At 38.5% G+C, this 19,648-nt stretch overlaps 1 protein-coding gene across 1 annotated transcript in view; it reads left to right on the forward strand.

Annotated features, from left to right (window-relative positions):
• Positions 1 to 19,648, forward strand: part of Focad (focadhesin) — a 289,636-nt gene that overhangs the window by 174,523 nt on the left and 95,465 nt on the right. Inside the window, exons 19-21 of the mRNA XM_075946771.1 lie at positions 5,573 to 5,690; positions 10,703 to 10,888; positions 17,430 to 17,551. Coding sequence (XP_075802886.1) covers positions 5,573 to 5,690; positions 10,703 to 10,888; positions 17,430 to 17,551 — 426 coding nt within the window. The remainder of the gene's footprint in view (positions 1 to 5,572; positions 5,691 to 10,702; positions 10,889 to 17,429; positions 17,552 to 19,648) is intronic.

Raw genomic sequence — 19,648 nt, forward strand, 5'->3', positions numbered from 1 at the left:
CTCCTGCTCACGAGGATCTGGTTCTTACTTCTGACCTCTGCAGGCAGCACTCAAGCACACAGATACATGCAGCCTAACACCCATGCAAATAAAAAAAATTGTTTTAAAAAGTCTTCGCCAGCCAGTGTGGTAGTACACACCTGTTATTCCAGACTTGGAAAGTAACAAAATGATAATCAGGAACTCAAGTCTCAGCCACACAGAAAACTGCAGGCAGGTCTGGCTTATATGAGACCCTGTTTCACAGAAAAGAGAGAGTCTTCTACCTCCCAAAAGAAAAAATGGCTGTGCCTATGCCTATATTTTGAAGTGTTACCCTAGATTTGTTTCAACCTCTCAGTTCTTAACATTGAGGTCTTTAATCAACTTTTGATTTCTTTTTTAATTGAAGGCCAGAGATAAGGGTCTAGTTTCAGTGTTCTCTGTGGATGTATAGGGTCTTTTTTTTCTTTAATCACTCCTTGCTGAGGAGGCTTTTCTCTAATACGCATTTTCAGTCATTCTATTGAAAACCATGTGGCTGTGACTGGGTATATTTATTTATGATTCATCTGTTTTATTCCATTGTTGTTTGTATCTGCTTTTGAGTCAGTATTATGCTATTTTGTGATTATAGTTCTACAGTATAATTTAATATCAGGTACAGTATAATATTTAAGATAATACCCCCTCCTTCCCTTCTCTTTCCCTCAAGTCTTCTTTGGCTTATTAGTTTTTTTTATGTTTTTGCATATGAATTTTAAGGTTATTATTTTTCTGTTTCTGTGAAGACTTTCTTTAGAATTTTGATAGGGATCTCCCTGAATGTCTTATGTTGCTTTTGATAATATGGCCTTTGACAAGTACTATCCTGATGATCCATGAAAATTGGATGCCTTTTCTATATTCTTCCTCGGGGGTTTATGTCTTTTAACTATAGAAGCCTTCACTTCTTTGGTTAGGTTTATTCCTAGGTATTTTATTTAGGAAAGGGCCATTGTGGGTGACATTATTTCCCTAGTTTATTTCTAATTAAATTTGTTGTGTAGAAAGCTATTAAATGGTGTGGGAGGTCCTTCTATCTATGTGTTGCTTTTATTGCTTACTGAATAAAGAACGGCTTTGAGCCTATGGCAGGGAAGAACAGAACTAGGCAGAGAAAGCTAGGCTGTATGCTGGGAGAAAGAAGGGCGGACTCAGAGAGATGCCATGGAGCCACTGGAGACAGATGCTAGGAACTTCACCAGGTAAGCCACAGCCACATGGTGATATACAGATTAATAGAAATAAGTTAAATTAATATAAGAGTTAGCCAATAAGAAGCTAGAGCTAATAGGCCAAGCAGTGATTTAATGAATACGGTTTCTGTGTAATTAATTCGGATCTGAACTATCTGGGCAGCCAGGAACCAACAAGCAGCATTTCCTTCAAATGATTTGATTCTGCTTCTTTTCTGAAAGTGTATGCCAGATTTAAGATTTTTCTGGTGGAACCTTTAGGTTTATAAAGTAGAGTTTCATATTTTTTAAAATTTGTATAATTTTACATCTGTGTTCATTTTACTTCTTTCTGTTGTCTTATTGGTTTGGCTACAGTTCCAAGTACTAGATTGAATAATAGTACATATAGGATAGAACCTTGTCTTGTTCCTGATTTTAGAGAAAATGCTCTTACATTTTTTCTTACTTGGTATAACATTGACAATAGTTTTCTACATATAATTATGGTTAGGGTTTTTTTTGGGATTCCTGCTAGCACTCAAATAAAGACACAGAGACTTATTAGTAGTTACAAATGCTCAACCTTAGATTAGGCTTGTCCCACTGGCTCTTTTACCTTAATTTAACCTGTTTCTATTTGTCTATGTTTTGCTTTAGGGCTGGCTTTTTACCTTTCTTTCTGTGTGTCCTACTTGCGTGTTTTCTCCATATCTGTCTGTCTGCCCCCTGGTGTATCCCTGGCATCTCCTTTTCTTCCCCCAAGCCTAAATTACTTACTACTTACTTACTTACTAATACTTACTTACTTTCTACTACTTACTGACTGACTTCTTACTCTTCTTGCCCAGAAGTCCCACCTATACCTTCTCCCTTACTATTGGCTGGTCACTTTTTATTAGACCAATCAGGTGCCTTAGGCAGGCAAAAAAAAAAATCCAGTAAGGCATCTTTACATAATTAAATGAATGCAACACATCTTTACATAGTTAAACAAATGCATTACATTTTTGTATAGTTAAAATATTCCACAACATAAACAAATGAAACACATCTTTATATAGGTAAAAAAGTATTCCACAACATATACCTTTTGTTGTCATGAGGTATTATCATTCTCTCTCCGATTTCTGCAGGCAGGATGTTTTGCATGAAGGGATGTTGAATTTTGTGAACTTTTTTCTACATGTAATATTTATGCAATTTTTGTCCTGAGCTTTTTGTGTGCTATATTTTTATGAAGATTTATTTGTCTTGGTTTACATGCAGAATTTTTTGCGTGCATGTATGTGCACTATGTGCATGTTTGCCGAACGGAAATAACATTACAGATGTTTATGAGCCATTGTATGGGTTTAGGGATTCAAACCTGGATTTTCTGGAGCAATGTGTTCTCCTGCCCCCCATTTTCTATATTTTTATGCATTAATTCTTTGATGTGAGCTGAATATATTGAACTAGTCCTGTGTTCCTAGAATTAACCCAGCTTTATCATTAGTGTTTGATTTTTTTGGTGTATTTTTTGAGTTTGATTGCAAGTATTTTATTGATGGGTTTTACATTTATGCTTACTAAGGAAACTGGCTTATCGTTATTTTTCTTGTTTCTTTCTCTGGGTTTGGTGTCAGTGTAATACCAGCTTCATAGCATGAGTTTGCAAGCAGACTGTCTTTTCTGTCTCGTGAAGTAGTTTAAGAAGCGTTGGTGGGAATTGAAAGACTTGGTAGAACCAGGTAATAAGTCTCTCCAGTCAGTCCAGGACTTTGCTTTGTGGGAGATTTTTTTTTTTTAATTGGTGATTCAATATCACTGTTTTTTGTTGATCTTTTTGGGTTTTTAATCTTATTGAGTTAATTTTTGTACATGATATGTACCTAGAAATTTATCCATTTCTAACAGGTTTTCCTGCTTATTAGAATATATTTTTTCAAAGCATTCTGCAATGATCCTCTGGATTTCAGTGGTATCTTTTGCTTTTCTTTTACCTTTACTAGTTTCTTCTATCTCTTCTGGCTTGTTTGGTGAAGCCTTTGTTAATATTGTTTCTCCTTTCAAAGAACTAGTTGTTTGTTTCCTTGATTTTTTTTTTGTATTTCTAGTGTAATTTTGATTATTTTAACTAAATTCATCATTCATCTTTATTTAGCTTTCTCAAGCATTTATGTTTCCTGTACATCTGGCAGAGAGGAGAAGGGCATATGTGGATGTCACAGGACAAGTCAGTTTTCTCTTCCACTTTGTGGATCCTGGAAATAGAACTCAGACCTTTGGGCTTCGTAGCAAGTGCCCTAACACACCCAGCCATCTCTCACGCCCTTTCATTATTTCTTTCCTTTTTAAAAGTTATATTTTATTACTACAAAATAGTTGAATTATGTTCTATTGTATGGACGGACTTCAGTTTGCTTATTAATTTATTCTTGATTGTGTTTATATTTGGAGGCATAATGTTATATAATAAATGTTCTTGAACATTTTTTAATGTTGTTTATCTTTGTTATATACTTGGTATTAGAATTTCTTGGCTTTAAGGTAATTATTTTACTAGTTTTCTGAAGATTCTTGATGCTTACAATTAGAAAGCATATCAGAGGGACAATGAACTTTCTTTTTTAATCATTAAGTTTTCATAAACTGGAAGGCTCTAGTACTTTTTAGAATTTCAAAGACAGTTCTCAATCATTCTAAACTTAGAAAATTTCAACTATAAACCAGAGATTCTTGAGAAACACTGCTTGCTAGAACTGAAAGTTCTCAGTGTGCCAGGGTATCTCTGATAATGTAGTGTCGTAAGTGAATGCTGTCATACCCTGTCTCGACGATGCTCGATTGTTACTTCTGAAGTGTGTCTGACTTACTTCTCTTAGAGCTAAGCTCTCAGGGTTGAATCTAATTGAAGTCTCATCTTGGAAAGTACTCTGGAGGTTAAGTTGCTTTCCCATGTGCTTCATGTACTGATGATAACTCTCCTTATGGTTGAGCAGCGTCACTGGAGTTGAGATTATTATACATAAGAGAAGCATTTGCTGTCTGTTTTCTTTTATTTCTCTGCAAGAATCCTGACTCAGTGCAGTTGCTAATGAAATGGTGCTTTGGGGACCTATGAAGAAGGCAGTCTGTAGAAATTGTTAATTATTTCTAAAAATAACTCCCAGAGACAGGCAAATGGTAACGACTACGTTCTGGTACTTTAGGATTATAGCAACCACTTTTCTATATTTTGATTCCCTACCCTAATGCTAATTATCTCTGCATGGACATTATGATGGTGTGTCATTGAAAGTATTAAAAATTTAATTAATTGCTTTACCATTATATCTTGTGGAAAATATGATAGTGCTAATGTTATGTTCTTATTTAATTCATACAAAGCAACTTAAAAAAATCTTCAAAATACAAATTACATACAATAAAGTGAGGTTACTGATTACTGATTTTAGTAATTTTATTTTCTTTAGCAACAATTGTCAAGTCCAAGGAATATCAAGTAAAATATTTGTCATGCACCAATCTACACATATTTCCAATAGAAGGTTTTAAGCTTTGTCATAGAGATATAGCTGAGATAAGGATTTTTAAAAGATGTGTGTGTGTGTGTGTGTGTGTGTTTACAGCCATAAAAGCCAGCAGAATATGTTAAAACACCTAGAGCCAAAGTTATAAACAGTTGTGAGCTGCCCAGCATGTGTGCTGGGATCCAAATTCAGGTTCTCTGGAAGACCAGCAGTTGCTCTTATCTCCTGAGCCTCTCTCTAGCCTCTAAATCACGAATTAAAATAAAAATCAGATAAATCAAATATTGAATTATGCAACACTAAGGTTGAACACATTGAAACATGCCAGTGTTGGTATCTTTTTACTGTATGGCGTGTAGTATTATTTTACTAATAAAAACTAATTTTATTAGTTTTCTATAATAATCATTGCTCATGCTAGCTTATGGTGATGTTCTAACTGTGTTACTATCAGTTCTTTAAATGGAACTGAGATAATACCAAATAAAATTACTAGAGTTTATCATTTAATAAGTCTGGGACGTGTGTGTGTGTGTGTGTGTGTGTGTGTGTGTGTGTGTGTGGTTTTCTGGGACATAGTCTCTCTTTGTAACCTTGACTGTACTGGAACTCACTATGTAGACTAGGTTGGCCTCAAACTCAAAGAGATCCACCTTCTTTTGCTTCCCAAGTGTTGGGATTTAAGGTGTGCATTACCATGCCTGCTGTAACATAAATTCTTTTAAATTTTTATTTAAATTATCTTTTGATATTAAAGAGCGATGCATCTGAGACAACTTTGATATCTTAACACAGAGTCAACAAAGAATATATTTTGTGTGTTTAATTCCAGCCTCTCTGACATGTCATTACTTTCTTCAGATAAGGCCAGAAATGCCTGTTCCTGATGAGTTGGATGAGGAGGAGACTGTGGACCTTTCCATTCCTGGCCCTTGCTATCTGAGACTATTGACAATCACCGTGCCTTCAGTTTTACCAGGTGATTCCTATTTGGCAACCATGGGGCTAACCTTTTTTTAGTGATTTTGCCTGTTTGATAAATTGTGGGTGCTTTTTGTTTGTTTGTTTGTTTGTTTGTTGTGTGCATTTGTAGTTTACTCTCATGTAGATAATTTCTGGCTGAAATGATAAGTATAACCGTGTTCTATAGGGATTGCCTTAGGTAATATAGTGTTTTAACCATAATAAAACTCGTTAGATGACAGTAACACTGAGCTGGAAAGTGAGTTTAAGCAATTGTTCTCAGTGATAGAATTCACTTCAGAAGCTGAGTTTATTGTGTAAGGCAGATTTGCACTGGGACTCCAGGTCACTGCTTTAATTCTTGCCTTTTTGTTATAAGCTAAGTGAGAAAGAAGGTCATTCAGTTTTTGAGAGATTTACTGATAGTTTCACCATTATGGATTTGTTCTTTCTTTTAAGTTATTTTATTTTATTCTTTCATGTGTTTGGGTGTTTTGCTTGCAAGTATGTTTTTGAACCGTGTTCATGCCTGGTGCCCAGAGTTTTATAGATTATTGAGAGTTGCCCCATGAGTGCGGGTCTAGAACTTGCATCCTCTGCAAGAACAACAAGGACTCTTTTTTTTTTTAAATTATTTATTCATTTATTAAAGATTTCTGTCTCTTCCCGCCACCGCCTCCCATTTCCCTCCCCCTCCCCCAATCAACTCCCCCTCTCTCATCAGCCCAAAGAGCAGTCAGGGTTCCCTGCCCTGTGGGGAGTCCAAGGACCTCCCACCTCCTTCCAGGTCTAGTAAGGTGAACATCCAAACAGCCTAGGCTCCCACAGAGCCAGTAGGCAGCAAGGACTCTCTTAACGACTGAGCCACCTCTCTAAGCCGGTTTATTCTGTCTATAAAGTGTACTAACCACATCATTAGTATTTGACTGCTATAAATTAATGCTTTTTTAAAACATGGATCAAGATGTGTGCACTGATTCACATAGGTGGGATGTGCTGATGAGGAAGAAGCTGGAGGGTCGTGAGCTGGAAGACGGGGTTGTACCTTTGCCAGGCACTATGGGTTTGAGGCTCACCTGGTTCATGCCGTGACTTCCAGGCCATCCGGGGCTACATAAGGAGACCATGTCTTTTTTATTTTTATTTTTAATTTTAAGGATCAAGTTATGTGGTCATTCAGCTTTGATATAAAGTTTATTGGACCATTAGCCTTTAAAGGCATGCTGTGCCTATGTGTGGTGCTCACACATATAAAACTTTCACTGTTCCTATTTTAGTCTTACCTAAGAAACAATAAGTGATTATAGCTTGAGATATGGATTGTGGACTGTGATTAAAATTTTGTATTTAAAATTTGTTGTTAATTTATAGATAAAACTCTGTCCATCCCTGCTTCCTTTCAGGAGAGCCAGCTGAGTACTGGAGCTGAGTCAAACATACCATGTTTTTGTTTCTTTTCTTCTTTACAGCAAGCCACCAATACTTGTTCACTGTTATTTCTTCTCCGCACTTCCTACCTCCTAGTTCCCCGGGAGCCTTGAGTCTCTCCAGGGCTTACAGGAGTAGGAAAGCCTTATTATACAACACTTCTCCCGTGTCCTAAAACCGCCATGGACAATAGTTTATTTGGACTATTAAAATGATATTGCACCCTTTGCTGATTCCTGCAGTCCTGTGGTCATCAGAAGGGTGTAGGTGCCTGGGAAGAAGGAAAACATTGCTACTGGAAATCTCTTTTGAACAGTGGTATCTCTTGCTGGTTACAGTACTATATCAACTGTGATTGTTTGAGGAAATCTACTAATTGGAGTCAAGTTGATCATGGAGGTATTAACTATATCTGGAAAACCATGACCATAGACAGTGTGTCACATTATCTTGTGCTCACTTGCTCTGATTAGTGTAGTACTGACAGAGAAGGGCATAGATTGCACCATAGGAACAGAGACTAGAAGCATACTGGGTGTGGATTGCTTGATGCTCACTAGTCACTGATGGCAGTAAAGCCATTGCTCTGAAAAGAGGGGGATCATGGCCTATTTCTCTTGTTGGTTATTTCTTCTCCTCCTCTTCTTCATCTTAACACACATTTTTTTTAAAGTTTTACCTGTATGGGTGCTATGCCTACATGTATGTAAGTGCATTATGTGTGTGCCCGGCACCTATGGAGGACAGAAAGGTTATCAGATCTCCTGGAATTGGAGTTAAACACAGTTGTGAGCTGCCCTGTTGGTACTGAGAATTGAACTCTGGTCTCATGCTAGAGCAGTATTCATTCTTAACCACCATCAATCTTTCCAAAACCTAATGTTGAGATTTTTAAAGTTCTAGTTTAAATCTATTTGTACTGTAGTCCTATATGGATTTTTCCAGATACTCCCAAGTTTGGGAACTTTAGGAGTTAGATTTTTTTTTTTTCATTCAGCATAGTGTATTTAAGGTCCTTAACCTAGCTCCTTGTATTAATTTTATATTTTTTCCACTGGATGATTTTTCATTAGCCATAACTGCAGTGTTAACTTCTCACCTTGTTGTCCTGTGGATTTTCTTCTTTGCAAATTCTCACCTGGTTATATATAATAAAGAGGCCAAGGCCAAGGCATCAGAGAGTGGAAAGAATGCTAGTTGCTGGTTTACTAACGTGGAGAAGATGTGTTCTCCGTAGTGGCTTCATTCATGCCCCTGCATCCTTACCTCACTTCTCTGTGATGGAGTTGAGGGGTTTCTATTGAGCACAGACCTTGACAAGAAGACTTTCCGTTGCTAGAACAGTGCACTTGCAAGCCTAACTATCCTTCCTTCTCTTTTGACATGTGCCCTTTTGTCAGAACACAGTTCTTTCTGAATTATCCTCTCTTACCAAAGTGCTCCTATCTGCACAATCACGTGACACATTTTGTAAAGTCCGTTCTTAGATTGAGCTTGCAGCAGTTGTACCTGTAGCACAGTGTTCAGGAACTGGAGCACATAGCCTGTGATTACATATTGTTCACTTGTTTAGATTCATCAAGGTCATGCCAGGACACGGGGTTCATGCTCAGTGGAATAATTAAAGAAAGTTTAATAAAGTAATTCTCTGTAAGTATGTTTTCAAAGTTAATGGGAATTCATTAGACATGATAGATGAATCCTCTGAGAATAGCTAAGGTACTCGGGCCTGTGACGGAGGGAGAGAGACGTTGATGTCACAGATAGAGCTGCCTAAGGGGAGACAGCCCTCTAAACAAGGGTGCAAGCAGCCTGTAGTAACCTGTTGGACAGTGTCTAGGGAATAAGCTCCCTGGCTTCACTGTGTTTTCACCCTTTGATCTCTTGCCAGTGCCTTTCAGTGATTGAAACATTGAGCAGCCTGTTGGTGCATTTCCCACATCTTTGTTTGGAGGCTACAGAGCAGTGTAGAGGGTAGAGGGTAGGTGTAGAGGAGTCATAGAAACTGTCCCAACAGATGTTCTCATCTATGTGTGTGTATATATGTGTGCACCTATCTGTATATGAGTGTGAATGTGTCTAGACCAGAGATGGGTATGGGGTGTCTTCTTCAATTGCTGTTCTCCATACTTCTTGAAGAAGAGTCTTTTGGTTGTATCTGAGCGTTGCCATTGGGTAGACTGTCCAGCTTGCAGGTTGCAGGGATTCTTTGTCTTTGACTGGGGATGGCGTGTGTATGCTGCCTCACTTGGCTTTCTTGTACAGGTGCTGGGAATTGAACTCAGGTCCTTATGCTCTGCCACATATGTTACTGACTGGGCTACCTCCACAGTCCCTCTCTTCGCTTTGTATGGATCAGTTTGGTTACATCCAGGAGATGATATAGAAAGATAGAAGGACACCTAATAGGATGTTCTAGGGGGTATTCACTGCTTTAAATCATGGTCATTTAAAGGGCACCTTGAGGTTGAAATATTCCTAATGAAATTTGGATGTGACTGGGTGGACCCCTGTCCTTCTGTTCTGTTGGAGGAGCATTCAGTATTTTCTCTTTTTGTTTTTTTTTTGTGTGTTTTTTTTTTCCACTGTGATTTGTCTAGCTTTAATGCTTTGTTTTTGTTTCTGTATTGGGCAGCCTCTAGTGGCCCTTATGGAAATGGCACTCAGCCCTGAACCCATAAGTCTTACCTGACCAGTTTTTTTGTTTGACATCATGTTGTCTTCTGATCCTACATTTTATGTTGCTGAGTAGTACATACAGTATCAAATAGCAAAGAGCGTAAGCTTCATTAGCAGTGCAGATAAAGAAGTAAGAAATGGATTTTTCAGTTTTTAATACTTGTACTAACATTGCTACAGAAAGGTGCTGGGTTCAGAAAGATGTCTCTGAAAGCATTCAAAGGAGAAGCATGACTCATTCTGTGAAAATCTGGTCTACTCCAGGTAGACAGTAAGCAAGTCTCACATGCCCATACAACACAGCAGGCCTATAATTCTGAAGAACAGAAAGGCTATTTGGAAAGATATCTTTAACTTGGCAAGAAGGGAGCACAGCAGAAATGAGGTCAGGGTGAGAGTCCTGACGCTTCCTTGCTTGTGATCAAAATCTGTACAGTATTGTTTTAAATGTACAGTCAAAGCTATTGGATGGTGTTAGGAAAGGAAAGGAGAATCTCAGCTTCTGCCTGGACAGTTCTGCAGGAGTGATCATTAGGAAGAAGAAACTAAGGATGTAACACTATTAGCATATTAGAGAAAGGACAAAGACGATAACTAGACAATGTTTCATAAGGATGGTTGTGAAAGGATGGACTCTGAGGGTGGAGCCACAGAACCAATGAATTAAATGTAAGAAGTGACGGTGAAGCTTACTGTAAGAGTGAATTCTAAGTTCTGATGCTTTAACTGTGCCGTGCTTTGTTTTAATCTAGGAAGTTCAAGAAAGAGGTTCACTCTGCAAAGTTCAACCTGAAATATAGCTAGGTGTCCATATCAATTAATTAATTAATTAATTAATTAATTAATTAATTAATTAATTAATTCTCTGCTTTTGGGATGCCACATTTATTTGGGTTTTGAATTCTTTTTATTCTTTTTCAGCCTTGGAAGAGTTCTTTACATCCCTTGTGAAACAGGAGATGGTGAATATGCCCCGCGGAATATATCACTCAGCACTGAAAGGAGGCATCCGATCAGACCATGGGAAGACAGTAGCAGGAATCCCCAATTTTATACTGAAGATGTATGAAACAAACAAGCAACCAGGACTGAAACCTGGGCTAGCAGGTAAGAAGACGACATGGCGGCAAAGTGCAGGTTTATAGCCTGATGCTCTTACTTCCACATGGAATTGTCATAGGTCACATGGTAAGACATTGCTGCAGCTGCTGCTACTAATGTTTACACACAGCTGGAACAGTTACAACAAATAACCAAGCTGGAGTAGGATTTTCAAAACTATAGAAGCAAAGACTGTATTTAGTCTTTTTACCAGTAAAGAGGAAAAAAAAAGAAAGAAAATGAAAAAAAATAAAGAAAAAGGCTTCCAATTCCAGAATGGGGGAACTATTTTAGAATTTTTTCCCCCTTTTGGAGTATATTCACAATTCTGGCTATGGGCTAGATATATGGGAGCTGGTGGAAAGAGCAACCAATGGCCAACAAATGTATGGAAGAAATTTTAATATCCTTAGCCATCAGGGAACTACAAATCATGACTCCTTTGAGATCCCAGCTCAGCCCAGTCAGAATAACCATTATCAAGAAAACAAACAAGAAATGCAGATAAAGAAAGAACAAGGCATGCTCATACACTGTTGTTGGAACTATAAATTAATTTAGCCACTATGGAAGTCAGTACAGATGTTTCCAAGAAGATGAGAACCATAATGATCTCCCTGTACCACTTGTTGGTTTTGCCCAAAGTAATCAAAGTTAGCATATAATATAATATAATATAATATACTTACACCTTTGTGTTTATTATGACACTGCTCACAAATCAGACTGTGTCCATCAATAGATGAATGATTAATTTAAAATAACCTGTAGTTTACATACATATGGATTTTATGCCACCATAAAGAGAAGCAAAATTGTGCTGTTTGCAGGAATACTATGTGTCACCATACTAAGTGAGTGGCACAAGTCAGATTCAGAAGGCTGTAGTGCACATTTGTAATTTGTCAAGTAAGATATGAAATTAAGGGAGACCTTGGGCAGAGAAAGGGTGCTAAGAGGAGGTAGGAGCCAAGAGGTGATGCTGGTGTAAATATGATCAAAACGCATGATGTGCATGCCCAGATATAGCACAGTAGAGCCAAATATTTTATGCAGTGAATACACCGATAAAGAGAGTTTAGAAATTAAGTGGAACTGCTCAATTGTGAGGACGAACCAGCTTGTAAAATGTAGCTACAGTGTCTTTCTGTTGACTGCTTGATTGATTTTGTGTTTGCGTGTATGTATGAGCAGTGTCGTATGTGTGTGGAGATGTACATTGTGCTTGGACATGTGTTTGTGTACATGCATGTGTGTGCGCGTGCATGTGTAAGAAGAGGGTGCAGCATGACCTTATATATCACTTTCTACCTTATTCCTTTTAGACAGAGTTTTTCACTGAACCTAGAGCTATGCTAGTAGCTAGCAAATCCCGGGAATCCTTATGTTTCCATCCCCACAGGATTACAGTATAGGTACACATGTCACCACAATTGTCTCTGTGTGTGTGTGTGTGTGTGTGTGTATCTGCCTGTCTTGATAAAACACCATGACCAAACAAACTTTGGGAGTTAAGGTTTATTTCCCCTTACAGTTTATAGTCCATCACTGAGAGAAGTGAGGGCAGGAACTTAAGACAGGAAGCAGGAGGCAGGAGCTGAATTACTGACTTGCTTCCCCTTTCTTCTCCGGTCTGCTTTTTTTTGTTGTTTTATTTTTTTTTATTAAAAATTTCTGCCTCCCTGCCTCCATCTCCCATTTCCCTCCCCCTCTCCCGCTCTTCTCCCCCTCCCTCTCCAGCCCAAAGAGCAGTCAGGGTTCCCTGCCCTGTGGGAAGTCCAAGGTCCTCCCCCCTCCATCCAGGTCTAGGAAGGTGAGCACCCAAACAGCCTAGGCTCCCACAAAGCCAGTACATGCAGTAGGATCAAAACCCAGTGCCATTGTTCTTGGCTTCTCAGCAGCCCTCATTGTCCTCCATGTTCAGAGAATCCGGTTTTATCCCATGCTTTTTTAGACCCAGTCCAGCCTGGTCTGCTTTCTTATAAGAGCCATGACCACCAGCCCAGGAATTGCACTGCCCTCAGTGGTCTGGATCCTCTTGCATCAATCATTCATATTAAGAAAATGCCTCCCAGGCTTTGCTGTAGGTCACTCTGACGTAGACATTCTCTCAATCAAGATTTCTCCTCCCAAGTAATTCTAGCTATTACAGAAATGTATACTTTCAATATACTTATTAGAAACAAGGAAGGAAACCAAACTTTTTAAAGTAGCTTGGAAAAGAATAGCAAATCAAGTAAATATTATAAAAATATGAGACGAAAGCCATAAGAATACTTGCCATGTGAGGGTTTAACAAAATCAATAACTGCAGAAGGCTGAGAATGCCTATATGAGTAACAGCAAAGGTAATGCTGCTTCGGATCCTACCCCGTTTAGAAAGATAAATACTACAAAGAAATTTTAGCCAATAGTCTTCAAAATTTAAGTGAGCTACAGAAGTTCTTCAAAAGATAAAATTGATAAGAGCTTATATGAACAATTTGATATTGACTAAAGAAATTCATTCTCTAACCTAATCATCTTCCTACTGGCGGCTTCTTGATGAATTCTTCTAATGTTTGTCAAGAAAAGGAAATAGTACTAGATTTATACAGACTGTAGCAAGAACACAGAGAAAATGAATTCTTCTTCATAGGACCAGCGTATATTTACACCAGAACATGACCGTGACTTTACAAGACAGGAACATTATATACCTCCCTTTTCTGTGAACACACCTGAAAAGATGGGGTGAGAAGGAGGTTATTTAAGCAATGCATGTAAAGGGTTAAGACATGGTTAATTCAAAGATTCAAAGCCAAGATTAATCAGTTGCTTTAATTTACAAAGGGAGGTTAGTCTTTAAGTAGAGTCAAATGTGCAGAGAAAAAAAAAATCTGAAAAGTTTAGCACATGGTTGTGATGCCAAAAAGACTTTATTAAAAATTATGTATATATGGAAACTTGGTTTGCTCTGATAAGGAATAACCACAAATGCATATTCGCAGTTAATCCTGAAATATTGAGACTTTGCTGTCTAATAGTGGAAGAATGTATGAACACTGTTATTACCACTTCTACTCAGTATTGTATGAGAGGCCATAGCTAATGCTGTCAGCCAAGGAAAGGAAATAAAATGTACAAGGATTAAAGAAATGAAACATTCATTACTCGCAGAGGACATGATTATATTCATAGACAATCTAAAATAATTCATGGATAATTATTAGGATTAATAGTTGACTTCTATTTATCAGTTATATATATATAGATAGATAGATAGATATACACACACACACAAAAGTGAATATATAAACTCGGTTCTATATTTTATATGTTATGATGAATAGAAAATGGAATTTAAAACTGTAATGGCATCATAAATATTGTATATCTAAAACAAACCTATAGCCTGTATGTTCATAGCTACAAAATAATATTGAAAAAACAATAAATGTACTGATATGTGATATTTATGGGCTAGAAAGCTGCATATTGTAAAATCTAAGTTCTCTTCAAATTAATATATAGGCCTAAGTAAATCATATTACCTTGGATGTGTTTGACAGTTGACAGCTTTATTCCAAAAATTGTGTGGAAATATAAAAACACAGAATAACTAAGGCAGTTCTGAAGAATAGCAGCAACAATGTAGGAAGACATACATTACCTGATGTCATGACCAATTATAAACCAACAATAATTAGTAATGGAGTGTTAGTGCAATGATAAACAGGCTGACCAAAAGAAACATGTACACATGGCCAATTTGTCCCTAGATTTATAGCAGTGATGTGGAGAAAAGCCATGATCTCTGTAATAAAAAGGCCTATGTGTTTATTTTTACTTAATTTGTGTATGTCTGTGGTGTGTGTGTGGTCCATGTATCTGTGTGTGTCAGGGTTATATATACATGTCCTTACATGCGAAGGGAAGTGTTTTCCTTGGTCCTCAACCTTATCTGAGTGAGGGCCTCTCATTCCCCCTGCAGCTTTTGGTTCATCCACACTGGTTGTCCCAGTGAGCTCTAGGGAACCACCTGTCTCTGTGTACCCAGTGCCTGGGTTTTGAAACAAATGCATGCCACCATACTCTGCTGTTATGGCAATACTGGGCGCTGAGCTCATGTCCTCACATTTGGGTGGTAAGCACACAGTGCTGACTGAGCTTCCCAGATCTAAAAGCTCTAGTTTAAAAAGAATGACAAGTACATTGAAGACATTCATGGTACACACATCTGATAGAGGACACATGGAAAATGTATAAAGGGCTTTCACAAAGTAATAGAAATTATTTAATAGCAAAACCGGAAATCATTTGAGTTGACAGTTCAAAAGGGGGGTATTTTACTGTCTGTCATATATTTTCCGCATTAACTGTTGCTTACTGCAGCATGAAGTTTCTCCGATGAATGATGGACTCAGTTCTAACTAATGAGTATAGCACAAGTAGTTAGCAGGTCGTTTGACAGCATTACCTTTTAGCAAAACATAGTAGTAGGTTCCCCCTGGGACCTGTGACTTTCCCAGCTATGCTCTTGGAGAGATGATTGACAGTTATGGGTGTGGGGGAGGCGTGCTATTTTCTTCAGCAGTGTAGCCGCTTGCTCCAGGAATAATCTACCCACACTTGGGCAAGGAACATGTCATTAAATTACTTGCAGTAAACATGTAAATTAACATGGATTACATGTTAAAGAAAGATAGAACCTGGAAACAACCTAGATACTCCTCAACTGAAGAGTGGATAAAGAAAATATAGTACATTTATACAATGGAGTACTGCTCAGCAATAAAAAACAATGACATCTTAAAATTTGCAGGCAGATTGATGGAACTAGAAAAAAACATCCTGAGTGAGGTAACCCAGACACAGAAAGACAAACGCAATATGTACTCACTCATACGTAGATATTAGACATAAAGCAAAGGATAACCAGCCTACAATCCACAACCACAGAGATGACAGGAAACAAGGAGAACCCTAAGAGGGACATAAATGGATCCCCCTAGGAAGGGGAAGTAGACAAGGTCTCCTTAGTAAATTGGCAGCATGTAAGGAGGTTAGAGTGTGGTAGTGGAGTGGGGAAGGGAGAAAGGAAGCTAGGAGAACTTGATGGATTGGGAAGGTTGAGTTGGGGGAAGGACAGAGAGGGAGAGCAAGGAAAGAGATACCTTGACAGAGGGAGCCATTATGGGGTTAGTGAGAAAGCAGGCACTAGGGAACTTGCCAGGAATCCACAGGATGATCCCAGCTAAGAATCTATAAGCAGTAGTGGAGATGGTACCTTAACTGCCCTTTCCCTGTAGTCAGATTGATGACTACCTTAATTGTCATCATAGAAGCTTCATCCAGTAATTGATGGAAGCAGATGCAAAGATCCACAACTAAGCACTGGGCCAAACTCCTAGAGTCCAGTCATAGAGAGGGAGGACCATGAGCAATGGGACCAAGACCATGATGGGGAAACCTACAGAAACAGCTGACCTGAGCAAAGTGGGAGATAACTGATTATGGACTGACAGCTGGGGAACCTGCATAAGACTGAACTAGGCCCTCTGATTGTGGGTGGCAGTCGTGTGGCTTGGGCAATTTGCATGGCCTAACTAGCAAGGGAACCAGTATTTATCTCTAGTGCATGAACTGGCTCTTTGGAGCCCATTCCCTATAGAGGGATACGTTGCTCAGCCTAGATACAGTAGGGAGGGCCTTGGCTCTGCCTCAAGTGATGTGATAGACTTTGTTGACTCCCTTTGGGAGGCCTCACACTCTCTGAGGAGTGGATGGGGGTAGGGTGGAGAGAAAGTAGGGGGAGGGGGAAAACAGGAAGGAGAGGGAACTGGGATTGGTATGTGAAATAAGATTGTCTTAAAATGTTTTAAAAAATGCAATGGTCTCTATATTTTATGCCATTTTGGTTCCTAAGTATGTCTTTTCATTGGCTCAGAATTACTAAGTTTCCATTTGTTTCCTGGGGTTACCATAAGTTATCTCTCAGGTACGTTACTGGCTCCCTTGGCTTTTGATTGATTTGGGGGTTGAGGTGGTGCTAGATGTTCAGTTGAGAACTCAGTTAACCATAGTTACAAAGGCATGGAAAAGAGGGGCAACCAAAAGCCAGCTGATGCAGGTGTGAGGTCAGCTTGTTCATGTGAGTGCATAGACTAAGTAGGGGCCTTGTGTTATCAAAGGTTGACAGAGATTAATATGTGCACATACTTTTATTTAATGAAACTCATTGTAGAATAAAGCTTAATGGATAGTATCAATAGTTTGAAAAATGTGAAATGAACAAAAATTATAAATTTTCTTTTTATAAATGTTTATAGTGATAAATGTTACTTATACGTGTCTTGTAAATAAGTTATATATTAAAGGTTAATTTTTTGTGTCCTCTGTTTTCCCCTTCTTTTGACACCAATATTCAAAAATAATAGTTTGTTCAACATTTTATGTTTTTATTTATAAGTTCTCTATCCAAATTGGCTGAGAGTGGGACTCCTGAGAATATAATTTACATTTTTTGTTATTGAGAATGCTTATTCTGATTTCTTTCTTTTGGAAGGTGGCATGTTGTTTTGCTATGATGTTGCCATGTATCAGAGTAAAGATGGCAAGCCACTGAATCGACTGATGGCCAGTAGAGGGCGAAGCTTCAAGCAGACTTCCCTGGCCCTTGTCCATGAAGTAGGTGCTTTTCTTTGTGTTTTACAGTTCCTCCATTCCCTTTCTATACACGGGATTGTGTTAGTTCATAAAAGTTTCCTTTGCCACAGTTAACACAGGTTGCTTTTAATGATTTCCAAAATAGCCAACCAAATAGGATATTAAGTCCAGTGTTTTTGCAAGAGACAGTTAACTTCCCTGCCACCCAATGGTACCCCCAATCCTTAGCCTCTAAGGATTTTGTTTGCTTACTTATTTCAGCAATGCTTAACTTCCATTGTTTAGATTGAATTTTAATGTATTTAAAGCAAAAGGACCTCCCATTTTTTTCTCTTAAAAATTGTGTGTGTGTGTGTGTGTGTGTGTGTGTGTGTGTGTGTGTGTGATATAGCATACTTGTACATACTATAATGCCTGTGGGGGTCAGAGGACAACTTGTAGGAAGTTGTTTGCTTTTTCCACTATGGTTTCGGGGAATTGAACTCAGGTGATCAGACTCAGAGACAGGTGCTTTTATCAGCTGAGCATCCTCCTGACCCCGTTTGGTTTTTATTTATTTCTTTAAGTGTGCATATGCATCTTTGTGTCACACTTAGAAGTTACATGGTACCCTGTAGGAAGCAGGTTTTTTCTTCTTGTAGGTTCTGGAAATTGTTGGGTTTGGCAGCAAGCATGTGCTTTTACCCAGGGAATCATTTTGCTGGCTCCTGCAAAGTAGTTAAAGTCTTTTTTTGATAACAGTGTGACAAGTTCTTTTATGTCCCGCCAGCCAGCTCCCAAATAGTGACATGGAGACTTCTTTTTAATTATGAAACCTCTGCCTATAGCTTAGGTTTGTTCCTAATTAACTCTTATAACTTAAATTAACCTGTTGGAGGAAGGCTGCTTGTTGGTACCTGTCTACTCAGCCCTGAAATAATCACACAGAAATCATATTATTTAAATCACTGCTTAGCCCACTAGCTCTAGCTTCTTATTGCCTAACTCTTACATATTAATTTAACCCATCTCCATTGATCTGTGCATCACTATGAGGTCGTGGCTTACCAGCAAAGTTTCAGCATGCCTGTCTCTGGCAGAGGCTCCATGGCTTCTTATTGACTCTGCCTCCTTTCTCCCAGCATTCAGTTTAGTTTTCCCCTCCTACCTCTATTTCCTGTGCAGGCCCACAGCAATCCTTTATTAACCAATGTTATTCAGAGCATACAGAGGGGAATTTCAGACCATTAACCCATTTATATTAATCTACATTCCATCACCTGGCGTTACCTGTCTTCCATCTTACAACTCCTCTTTCCTCTCCATGTCTCCTGGTGTACCCTCCTCTGCTCTGTCTCAGGAACCCCGCCTAATCTCTTCCTGCCTAGGCCTAGCTATTGACCATTCAGCTCTTTATTAAACCAATCAGAAGGTGCTTTGACAAAAACATATCTTCACAGTATAAACAAATATTCTGCAACATAAGCAGTGTCTCTTATTCAGTTAAAGAGAGAAAAGCCTGGGAGGGGTGATGTTTCTCTGGGGTAAAATGTTTAAACGCAGCAGAGGAAAACAGGTCATTTCTGTATCTACTATTCCCAGGCATCTCCTTAGCTAGCATAGAAAAGAAAGATACACTATCTTTACCATTTTAAGCTCTACACATAGGTATTTTCAGGACAAATCCAAGTTTAAACTCTTCATAAAAAGTGCATTTAAAAAGTTATTACAACGGAATTTTTAAGAAGGTGTGGGCTAGTAGAAGCTATCTGTTAAATTTAGCTAATGTATCAGAAACTATGCAATATGCTCCACATATGAACAGAGAAAGTGTCGAGATTAAGATGCTTGTATCTTGTGTTAGAGATGGCCTAGAAAATCTCAGAGAGGTGAGAAAATGACAGTATTATTTGGAAGTCACTTGGAGGGCCTTCTGGACAGGATTTTGCGAAATCTAGGATGGGATTTTAGTTCATTTTCAGTTCACATGACCCAGTGTTTACTGTTGTTGTGAAGGACTGGAGTTTGGTTTCAAGCACGTACATTAGGCAACTCACAACTGTCTGTAACTACAGCTCCAGGGGATTCAGTATCCTCTTCCGGTCTCCATGCATCCCTCAGTGCATATGTGCTCTCTCT

This window comes from Microtus pennsylvanicus, chromosome 13 (genome assembly GCF_037038515.1).
Source record: "Microtus pennsylvanicus isolate mMicPen1 chromosome 13, mMicPen1.hap1, whole genome shotgun sequence".
Taxonomy (NCBI): Eukaryota; Metazoa; Chordata; class Mammalia; order Rodentia; family Cricetidae; genus Microtus; species Microtus pennsylvanicus.